This window comes from Chelonoidis abingdonii, chromosome 1 (assembly GCF_003597395.2).
Source record: "Chelonoidis abingdonii isolate Lonesome George chromosome 1, CheloAbing_2.0, whole genome shotgun sequence".
Lineage (NCBI taxonomy): Eukaryota > Metazoa > Chordata > Testudines > Testudinidae > Chelonoidis > Chelonoidis abingdonii.
This window is the reverse complement of record NC_133769.1, coordinates 149,823,681-149,835,293: the sequence shown is the minus strand read 5'-3', so window position 1 is coordinate 149,835,293 and position 11,613 is coordinate 149,823,681. Positions and strand designations below refer to the sequence as shown.

At 45.4% G+C, this 11,613-nt stretch overlaps 1 protein-coding gene across 1 annotated transcript; it reads left to right on the top strand.

Annotated features, from left to right (window-relative positions):
* Positions 1-4,341: 4,341 nt before the first annotated feature.
* On the top strand, positions 4,342-7,188 carry LOC116824776 (trypsin I-P1-like). The gene is made up of 3 exons (XM_032780320.2): positions 4,342-4,551; positions 5,751-5,887; positions 6,995-7,188. Exons 1-3 carry the CDS (start codon positions 4,422-4,424, stop codon positions 7,142-7,144), a joined length of 417 nt encoding a protein of 138 aa, XP_032636211.2. The 5' UTR covers positions 4,342-4,421; the 3' UTR covers positions 7,145-7,188.
* The last annotated feature ends 4,425 nt before the right edge of the window (positions 7,189-11,613 follow it).

Sequence of the window (11,613 nt, the reverse complement as noted above, 5' to 3'; positions counted from 1 at the left end):
GCAAAAGTGCTTTCATACTGCCAAGGAAACAAACAAAAACTCTCGATGGAGTTTAGCTCTTCCAAGATTCTGATTTTTGAAATTCACCACATTTCAAGGAGCTTCTAACAAAGCGGCTGATTCACTCTCCCATGAAGTTTCCGAATCAACTGGTTAGAATTGTCCTTGAAATTGTGGAAATCTTGTAGTTTTACATAATTAGGAGTAATGTAAAGGTGGCATGTGTTTTTATTAATCTGTTTATTCTAAAGTTCTAGGAAGAAATTCACAGCCAGGGTGGTTCACACTGTCTGAGATTTGGGGGAGTGTCATAAAGCAGATGGTTTACGGGTTAATGTCTCTTTTACCTTAAAGGGTTAAGAAGCTCAGTGAAGCTGGCTGACACCTGACGCAGGAGGACCAATGCGGGACAAGATACATTTCAAATCTCGGTGGAGGGAAGTCTTTGTCTGTGCTGTTGTTTTTGTTCATTTGTTCGCTCCTTGGAGCTAAGAGGGACCGATTTGGCACCTCCAGGTTCTCCAATCTTTTCTGAAACGTGCCTTTTATTTCAAAATAGTAAGTACTACTTAAAAAGGTGTATTAGTCTTATGTTTGTTTTTCTTAACCTTGTGAATGTGTATTTGCTGGAAGGATTTTACCTCTGTTTGACTGTAACTTTTGAATTCAGCTAGGGGGAGGGAGTTCCCTTAAGTCTATATGAGCTGAATACTCTGTAAACATTTCCATCACTGGTTTTACAGAAAATAATTTTTACTTTTCTTTCTTTAATTAAAAGCTTTCTTTTTAAGCAACTTGACATTGATTTTTCTCTTGTTTAAGACCCAAGGGAGTTGGTCTGAACTCACCAGGGATTGGCTGGCGGGGAAAGAGGAGGAGAGGAGGTAATTCCCTCTCTGTTTAAGATCCAAGGAGTTTGATCAGTGTATCTTCAGGGTCCCAGGGAGGGGAAAGTCGGAGAGGAAAAGGGGGAATGGTTTATTTCTCTTTGTTTTAAGACCCAAGGGGTTTGGGTCTTGGGTTCCCCAGGGAATATTTTGGGGGAACAGGAAGTGTGCCAAAACACTATATTTTTGGCTGGTGGCGGAGCTATCAGATCTAAGCTAGGAATTAAGCTTAGAAGGGTACATGCAGGTCCCCGCTTTTAGGACGCTAAAGTTCAAAGTGGGAAAAATACCTTGACAACATCTTTAAAACTTTAATATGCAGAAGAAAAATGCTGCTTTAACCATCTTAATTTAAATGAAAGAAGCACAAAAACAGTTACCTTACCTTGTCATCTTTTTTTAAAAAAACTTTCCCTTTTTTTAGTAGCTTACATTAACAGTACTGTATAGTATTTGCTTTTTTATTTGTCTCTGCTTCCTGATTGCATACTTCTGGTTCCAAATGAGGTGTGTGGTTGACCAGTCAGTTTGTAACTCTGGTTTTCGTAACTCTGAGGTTCTACTGTATAAAAATAAACCTGCATTGGCCAGGAAGAGGACATGGACAGGAGACAACCTAATAAAAGATCTTCTCCAATTCTGATTTATAGTATCTTTTAACTACTGGAAAGAAAATGTACATTCTAGAAAGGCAGATGAATCTCAAAAGGTTTTGAGCTTTGATTTTATTCCAGGTTTTGTTAGTGCACTATTTACCCAGATCAAAGAAAAATTGTCCAAAGCTCCCATTTAATTCTTAAATTGAAGGCTGACTCTTTTAATAATTTTAAAAATAGCTGTGCAAATGATGAAAGTTTGATTAACTCTGGGGTTTGAGTTTTTTTTTAATGGTTTGCCTGATAAATGGCTAAAGTTGGGTTTTCAAATTTTCCATTGTGTATTTTCCTTTGGTGAAATCCTTGAGCTGGAGATAAGGCCAGTTCAGGAGGATAAATATCCAGCAATTCCCTCCTCTGGTTTACAGAGTTGTGTTGGAATCCATAGGTAGACCATGAAATACATCCTGGTTGTAGCCTTTCTGGGAGCGGCTGGTAAGTTCATTTTTTATTGTACTTTCCAGCGAAGTTTAGATATGATGAAAAGTGCCAGACTGCATAGTGCTGGAGGGTGAGGTCCTATTTTATCCCCCAGATTGTCAAGGCAACACTAGTGCAATCTACCTTGACCTCCAAACATGCACAAACCCTGACCACTCTGCTGAGACTATCAGCCACGGGCTAATTATCACAGTGTTTGATTATAATATGGACACATGGGCACTAAAAGCTGGACTGCTTCAGTACCACAGCCTGATTTAATAGAGCAACCAACAAAGAGCCATCAGGTGTGGAGACCTTTTGGCCACCACTAGTTTGAGCTTGAAGCAGAGTCAGTGTTCTAAAAGTGAGAGGCTTCAGATCCCATTCCCAATCCCCTCATCCGGATTGGCTCCATGATTCCCGTAATGGATATTAATTTATATCTTCCTCTTTCACCCAGTTGCCTTGCCCATCGATGATGCCGATGATGACAAGATCGTGGGAGGCTACACCTGTTCAAAGAACTCTTTGCCCTACCAGGCATCCCTGAACATCGGGTACCATTTCTGCGGAGGTGCCCTCATTAACAGCAGATGGGTTGTCTCAGCCGGTCACTGCTACAAATCGTGAGTAGAAAATATTTGTGCTATTAAACTACTGCTTCCTCTCCAGCCCTAATGCCCCTGTTGTTTCTGAGAGTGTCACATCTGATTAACTAAGCATAGGTCAGGAGAGACAGTCAAGGAATGCCTGAGTCCTTCAAGAGGTGGGGACAGGCTCTGGTTTCTGAGTCAGTACTGACTGCAGTGCTCCAGCAGCCTGGCATTAGAGGAGGATACTGTGCTGCATGAGGTGATGATTCAGTACTGGGTGACCCTTTTTTCTGAGTTAGTACTGAATCTAATGCCCTAGCATGAGGCACCTGTCCTGGTGACCATTGGTGGGTATGTCTGCACTTTGAACTGAAGGTGTGATTCCCAACTCTAGAAGACATATATGCTGAAAATAAAGTGTACCTGTAGCAGTGTGAGTGGTAGGAAGGATTAGCCGCTCCCAAGCACTTACTCATCCAAGCCCATAGGAACACACTTGGGGCTACTAGTCCCTCCCACCACTTGCACTGCCATGGCTTCACTCTTACTTTTAGCATGCTACCACAGTAATGTCTCCCTGAGCTTGGAATCACCCGTCCAGATCAACATGCCCTACAGAGGTCTAGTAGTTTCTTTGGAATTCTCTTTTTTTTCCTTAGGGACGAAACTGGCTTTGTGGGAGTTGGATCATGAAGCAATGTTGCAAAAAATGGAATGATAGACTAACAATGAATGAATGAATAGCAGAGCAGAGCAAAATGGGCATCTCTCCACCACTATACACATTGCTGGGATGCTAAAACACTTTGCCTGGTGACAATGCAGTGGTTGTGCAGGGACTGTGTGTCACAGTTCTTTTCTAAGAACTCACTTGCAGCCTTGTTAGAGTCTGTTTTATTGACTGTTGGGATGGGGGAATGGTTTGATGGGGACACCAGGGTTTTCCCAGACTATTTCTGTAAATCACCTAGATATCTTTAATTTGCAACATGCCAGGTTATCAGACATCTCCACTGAGGGGCAGGTCTTCAAACAGTGCAATACCCACTGCTTCTTCAGTGCTGCCTTGTAGGGCTGTCATTGGGAACCCACCAAAGAGGAGCACGTAGGAGCTCAGTCTCTTTTACTGTCTCCTTTAAAGCACAGACCTTCTTGCCACTCAGCTCCCTTTCCCCCCAGAGAGAATATTACTTTTCACTTCTACAGTGCCTTCGCCTGAGAAGGTCAAAGCCCTTGGATTAAGCCTCAAAACTTGTGAGGTAGGAATTATTAGCAATTTTTAGAAATAGGAAAAAATAAAGCACAGAGAGAAATCTATAGAACTACCAGAATTTACAAATGTTGATATTTTTCAAAGAATAAAAGAACCAATTTTTAACAGTTTTTGTGGAAATTTGTCCCCCGTGTTGATCATCTCTAGTTCTGTGACATGTGCAGAGAGGTGTCAGCCAATCAGAATATCACCCAAGTCTCCTCTCCCCGCTCCCCATGTCATGCTTCAGCCAAAGCAGCGCTCCCAAGACTTCCCTGCACTGTGGATTGAGTATGAATCTAAATCCTGGTGTGCGAATTCAAAGCCAGAGGGCTATCCGCTGAACTAGAGCAACAGAGACCTTAGAGCTGTTGTTGAAGGCAACTGTAGTTGTGGAACTATACATAGTGATGGTGATGCTAATGATGATGAATAATGATGGTGACCATGCTGGTGAGGATGCTGTTATTCCTTCCTCTTTTCCAGCTCTATTCAAGTGAGGCTTGGAGAACACAACCTGGCAGTCAGTGAAGGCACTGAGCAGTTCATTAGTTCATCCAAAGTCATCCGTCACCCCAGCTACAGCTCCCAGACGCTGAACAATGACATCATGCTCATCAAGCTCGCCAGTGCAGCAACCCTCAACTCTTACGTCAACACAATTGCCCTGCCAACCAGCTGTGTGACCACTGGCACCCAGTGCCTGATCTCTGGCTGGGGCAACACCCTCAGCAGTGGCAGTGAGTGCTCTGTGGGAGTGTAAAGCTTCTCTAGGACCCTGGAGACCTTTATTGACCCAGTAGTGGGCCCCAGGGAAGAGAGTATGGGGAAGGGAGAGCACTTATAGAGGAGGAGGTTTGAAGAGAGAACCCATGTGGGGGATCATGGCTCAAAGGGAAAAGCTTGTGGAAAACAGGGGACCTTTATCTGATTTAAATACGTTCTCTTCTAATGTCCTTGATTTTCTCTTGTTCTTTATTATTGGCATGGGGCAGGCTGAAGCACCAAACATGTTTCTCTATGATATTCAGGAGGAAACCCTCCATCACCATTATATGGGACATTCAATGGGCCAGTTCCTGAGAGTTGCTTTGCCACCTCAAGCACGGCAGTCAGGCAGTCTTTGGCGGCATGCCTGCAGGCGGTCCACAGTCATGCAGATTCAGTGGCGTTTCTGCTGGTGATCAGCTGGTCCCACAGCTTTGGCATATCCGCTGTCGAATTGCAGACACAACCATGGGACCGGTGGACCTCATGGCAACTGGCAGGCCGCCCCCCCCACGGGTTGCTGCCCCAGGCACATGCTTGCTGCGCTGATGCCTGGAGCAGCCCCTAGTTGCTGAGCATCCCACAGTTCCCCCTGAGATCAATGAACTCAATGGTTTATCCACACCTCTACAGATGGCAAAATATTTTAGTGCAAATTTAAGATTACATTATAACTCCTGCTCAAGCCTAGGGAGCAGGAAGAGGGATGGACAGAATGAGCCAAATCCGCTTGCGGTATCTGGCTACTTATCCATAGGGCTACACTATGCTCCAACATGACTTCTTAGTGCATAAGCGTCAGAGTGATCAAGTGCGTCTTTTCCATCACCTGTTTTCCTCTGATCTTTGTTGCTGCTCTTTTCTTAGTCCAATTGGCTGTCCATTTCTGGAATCCAGAGAGTTTAATCTGCTGCAATGCGATCAGTCTGAACCAAAATCCCCTTAGGATTTGAATCCCTCTGTGCGGAAAGCTGGAGTTGCTGGAGAAAAAGGCCAAGGGGATGAAAATGGCTTAGAGAAGGCACTGTCCATGCATCTGACGAAGTGGGTATTCACCCACGAAAGCTCATGCTCCAAAACATCTGTTAGTCTATAAGGTGCCACAGGATTCTCTGCTGCTTTTAATGAATTCAAGGATTTCCATTATTAATTTGCCTCCTCTTTCTTGTAGCTAACTACCCAGACCTCCTGCAGTGCCTAAAAGCTCCTGTCCTGTCCTCCAGCCAGTGCAGCAGTGCCTATCCAGGAGAAATCACTAGCAACATGATCTGTATCGGATACCTGGAGGGGGGCAAAGATTCCTGCCAGGTAAAACAGCTCCCACACACCTCTCAATTGTCTTTACCCTCCACCACCACTCAACCCTCTGCAAAATAGGCATCACACATGGTTAGCTATTGCCTGAAGGACTGAAATCTGTTGGTGGCTGATTTGTTGCTCACTCTTGGTCTATTTCCTAGCTGGAAACTTGTCCTTGCCTCATAACTCTCCATTTTTGGTGGTGCTTCTTGGTCCCATTCTTGGCAGTCTCAGCAGAAGCCAAGGGCTGATTTTTATTTAGTTAGTTAGACTAAAGTTTTCAATATTAGTCATGGATTTTGAATGCCTCCATTTTTTGATGCCAGATTTGAGACTCCTTGGCCCTGGATTTCAGAGGTGGTGAACACCTGCTTCCCCAGCTTAAGACTTTAAAAGATGCAGGTGCTTAGCATACGCTAAAATCAGTATCAAGGTGTCTTGAGGTGGGTCCACAAAGTGGAGATATCCAAAACCAATGGCCACTTTAGAAATGTTGGCTCTGTGGATTGTTCTGAGGGATGTATCATCATGTACATTCAAGCCAAACAGAACACATGAATGGATTGATCCTCACAATTCATAGGTACTGATGGGACACTGCAGCACAGGATGATTCGATAGCCCAGTTTTCAGCTCAACTTGTCTTGAGGTCAACGGAAGCTTGTAAATCAGTATGTGGATGACTTGGAAAGTTCCTGGCAGAACTATGAGCACAACTCACTTCTCCTGAATCCCAGCCAAATACTTAGAACCAGCAGATTGTCCTTTGTCTCTAACCCATGAAAAACTAATTCCCTTTTGGCACTTAGATACAGTGTCTCCAGGCCACAGCATATTAACATGAGTCAGGGTGGACTTGTGTGAGGCTGTCTGTGCCATACTTCCTCTCTGAAGAAACATAACATTCCCATCCTGTGGGCTTTTCATCTAGCACCTTTCACTTAAAATGTGATATCAAGGCTGACATGAGATCAACATGCTCAAACTGCCTCTGTCATTACTAGACTTTCCCATAAGCCACCAAAAGGACTTAGTATCTCTGCTGCTTTGTCAAAAAGGCAGAATCTCCTCTTGATTGTAATGCCTGCTAAACACCATTCACAATCTTTTTTGCAGGGGGATTCCGGTGGCCCAGTAGCCTGCAATGGGGTACTTCAGGGGATTGTCTCCTGGGGATATGGTTGTGCACAGAAAGGCTATCCCGGGGTCTACACTAAAGTGTGCAACTATGTCTCCTGGATCCAAAATACCATCGCTGCCAACTGAGATGATCTCATGCCATGTGACCAGTACTATTTTCCACACCCCATTTCCTCAGCCATATATTAGACTTTCCAACTCTATGAAATAAATAGAGTTTGATGCAACACTGTGTTTGTGTAAATGTTCTTTGGTTGTTTCTCTGCTTACGTATATTGCATGGTAACAAGTAACCTTACTGAAAACAAAAGTAATCACGTATTTTTGTAGTACCTTCCAGATGGAAGGGTCTCAAAACACTTTACAGTCTGTAATTCTAGTATTCATTTAGCCAGTATTGAAGTGCAACCACTTCTGAGAGAATGAAGAAGCAGTTTAACAGTGCTCAGTCATATTAATGCCGCACAACTGTTTAAGAGAAAAGCTCAAGAAGAAAACTTTATCCAAGTGAAAATAGATGTGGCAAAGCACCCTTTCTGCTTTGCGAGACTTACCGTTCCCTCCTCTGGCAGGGATAGGGCTGGGGCTAAATCAGCCCTCCACTTTGGAGTGTGTCTGACTTCCCTCTTCAGGGTTTGTTTCTCTGAGCCTTCCCAGTAGGCCTCAGGGCAGGCCTGAGGAGTGCTCCTCAGCCAAACAAAGGGAAAAAGTCTATAATGGACTGAAACAAAAGGGGAATACCTTTCCCTGGCCCCCTCACTGGGGCAGGTGTTGTCCTGTCGCTGGCCCTAGGGTGTCAGCCCTTCCCCTAAACAGGGTGTCTCCCCTATGGGGAGGAGCACAGTCTCTCACACTGGAGAAGCCTAGCTCCCTGCTGCCTCCAGCCTTGCAGCAGTTTGTTTCCTCCCCTGCTCCCCCCACCCCTTGTTACCCTTTCACTTCGTTCCTTGTTCCAGTGCATCCATTTTAGGGGAGGGCATGGTCAGTAATGAGGGTAAATCTCTGTCCAAGTAGGTAGTAGCATAGGGTTTCCATGGCCAACTTTACAACAAGGCATTCCTTCTCTATCAGGGCATACTTTTGTTTTCTGGGCAGGAGTTTCCTACTAAGGAACAGTACTGGATGTTGTTCTTCTTCTCCTAGCATTTGAAAAAGTATGGCTCCCAATCCGACCTTGTAGGCATCTGTTTGTAGTACAAACTCTTTCTCAAAGTCTGGTGCTACAAGAACTGGATTACTACAGAGGGCAGCCCTCAGATCTGTAAACACTTCTTCAGCCGCGCTGGTCCATTTCACTATGTCTGTGCCTCGGACTTTTATCAGGCCCCTCAACAGGTATGCTCTGGTAGCAAAGTGGGGAATGAATCACCTACTATCCCCAGGCTGACCCCATACCTGGAAAAGAAGCATTAAAAAAAATGCTTGACAGAAATATGAGGGATGAGTGAATGCAGAAAATTGTGAAGTGGGGGAGGGAGAGAAAAAACTTTGAAAGAGAGAAACACAGAGAGAAAAATGAAGAGAAAAAGACAGAAAATGGAAAAGACCTTGCCTGTGCAAACAAACAGGGATCCTTGTGCGATATTCTTGACTGAGATTTGCCTTCCCTGTGGACTGAAGGGATGGGATGGGCATTAGGAGTCTCCCAAATGGGATTCACTCTTGGTTCTGACAGTCTCAGGTGGGTGTATTTTAACCCATAAATTGCTGATCCTTGGTGATTCTCTCTATTCCTCCCAGTGTCTCAAAGCAGATGAGACGTGGTCTCCAAATATCCCTTCATAGCTCAGTCTCAGTGATGAGAATGTGTCCCTCAGCTTGGAACCAACTTGGGATTCTGGGCCGGCCTGACCCACCCCATTCCTATGATCACTCAGACTGTACCTGGGACCAGAGGAGAAGTGCTGAAAGCACAAGATTTTGCCACATGCTGGTAACTTTCCCCTGCTTTGTCTCCACCACACTGTGGGTTTCCTCCTCTCAGCGCCTCAAGTTGAAAGCAAGCTGAAGAGCAAATACGCTCCTCAGTGGGAGGAGAAACAAGGTGGCAGGGGCGGCTCCTAGCTTTTTTGCCACCCCAAGCATGGCAGACAGGCTGCCTTCAGCGGCTTGCCAGTGAGAGTTCCACTGGTCCTGCCACTTCGACGTACCTGCCGCCGAATTGCTGACGAATCCACAGGACCTCCCGCAGGCACGCCGCTGAAGGCTGCCTGACTGCCGCCCTCACAGGGATCGGCAGGGCGCCCCCCGTGGCTTCTTGCCCTAGACACGTGCTTGCAGCACTGGTGACTGGAGCTGCTGCTGCAAGGTGGTATCCCTTTATGGAGAGAGTTATGGCTGCCTGTGTCCTCTTCTCTCTCTGTTTCCTGGACAGCCAGTTTCATGAATCCCTTGGAGACTCTTGTCTTGTCCCCTTTGCCTGGATCATGCCTTCTTGCCACTAACACAGCGATGAGAATTTCTCCTCAGGAATGATGAAGAAGATGCTATCACAGGAGAGGACTTATGCCATGTAGCAAGGTATATATCCTAGAAGATATGGACAGGAGCTCCTGACAGGTGACTAGAGTGACCCCTTGAGGATTAATGGGTTTCAGGTACTGAGGCTGGATTATTCACAGAATGACTTAATGTGGATTATATTTATTGCTTAATACAGTATTGTTATAATCAGAAGGACAGGTTTATATTATCTCTCTGTGAATGTGTGTTAGTACTGGACCCCATCAGTGTGTTTTCTGGAAATTAGGATAAAGCATGAAGAAGATCATCTCTAAGGTTTGGTCAGGAGTTCTTCTAGAATAAAGGAGAGTGTGAATTTGAAGGGCAATAGCTATTCTGGAATAAGAGTGTCCTCTCAGGGAGCTATTCTGGAATAGCTATTCCAGTCTGTTTCCCAGAATTCCTAAATAAAAACCTAGCTGGTTCATGGTTATTTCTCTGAGCAAATTATCGATCAAGTGATGACGATACTAAGAAGTCTGGGGCATGTCAGTGAAACACTCCAGTTAGTGCATGTGATCATGGCTCCCTCTAGCCACTGGCTGGCAGAGCTGATGAGAGGGTGAGGGAGATAGGAGAGAGCACACCTGGCTAGTGTCCTGTGTGTGGGGAGTCTGCGAGGGAGCTCTCAGATCACAGCAATATTCCAAGCCTTGCATTGCTAAATGAAGTTGACTCTGTGAACTGTCTAATCTCATTCCACACCCTACCACAACAGTAGCTGCTGCTCCACGTACCCGTGGCCTAGGCTTTTTCTGTATGAGAGCAATTTGCAGAGATGTCGCTACACTGATATAATGACACTGATGCACACCCCTGTGAGAAGGGTGGCTGCTCTATGTAGGTGGAACCCACACGTGGAAGGAAACAAACAGCATGGGTACATCTACAAGGCAAATAAATAAAATAAACTTGGCAGTGAGTCTCAGAGCATCGTTCAACTGACTCAGGTTTGTGGGGCTAAAGCTATAGGGATAAAACTTCAGTGCAGATGTTTCCGATCAGGCTGTAACCTGGACTCCAAAATTACTGGAGCCTGAACATCTACATTGCTATTTTTAGCCCTGTAGCACAAGCCTGATGAGCCCAAGTCAGTTGCCTTGTCTCTGAGACTCGCTGCCATAAGGTTTTGTTTGAGTTTTTTGCAGTGTAGGCATACCCATGAAAGCACCAGGTGGTGCCAACTCTGGGCACAAATTGAGATGAAAAAGAGAGAGAGCAACAGAAAGGAAGGAAGAAAAAAGAAGGAAAGGGTAAAGGAGAGAGAGGGGAAATTAAAAATTGAGACGTGGAGATAAAAAAAGAAAATTTATCATCATCCTTGTTCAGTTGTGGGCACCAGATTAGGCAGATAATTCCAGTAATGGTCTCACCTCTGTATACAGCATTGGTGATACCACCTCCCTGCTTTTACTCTACATTCCCCTGCTTAGAATCCATGGCTCAGCAATCATGTGAATAAGGCATCACAGTCAGGTCAGAACAGTCCCCAGAGACATAGTGAGACCAAACCACAGGGCGAGGGCTGGGGTCAGCAACTGGATTTGGGGGGTTAATTTAAAGAAATAGAAAAAAATGAAGAGAAAGAAATGGAAAGTAAGAGAGCTGGAGCACAGGGAATAGCAAGAGAGAATGAAAGAGAATAGGAAAGAAATGGAAGAAAATGTCAAGGAAGAAAGAAAAGTGTTCATAATAGTGATCAAAAGCAGGGCCCTAAGGGGGGGCACCCTGCCGGTCCCTGCGAGGGGCGGCAGTCAGGCAGCCTTCAGCGGCTTGCCTGCATGAGGTCCGCTGGTCCTGCAGATTCAGCTGTAATTCGGCGGCGGGTACGCTGAAGCCGTGGGACCAGCGGACCTCCTGCAGGCATGCCACTGAATCTGCAGGACTGGAGACCTGCCACAGGCATGCCGCCGAAGGTAGCCTGCCTGCCATGCTTGGGGCAGCAAAAAAGCTAGAGCCGCCCCTGGTGATCAATGTCCAATTTCAAGAGACCAGCAGTGAAATTCTGGTCCCATTAAGGCAAAACTCCCATTGCTATTAATAGAGCCAATTACATCTCAAGTGTGCAACACGCTCACTGATCTGGTGTGGGT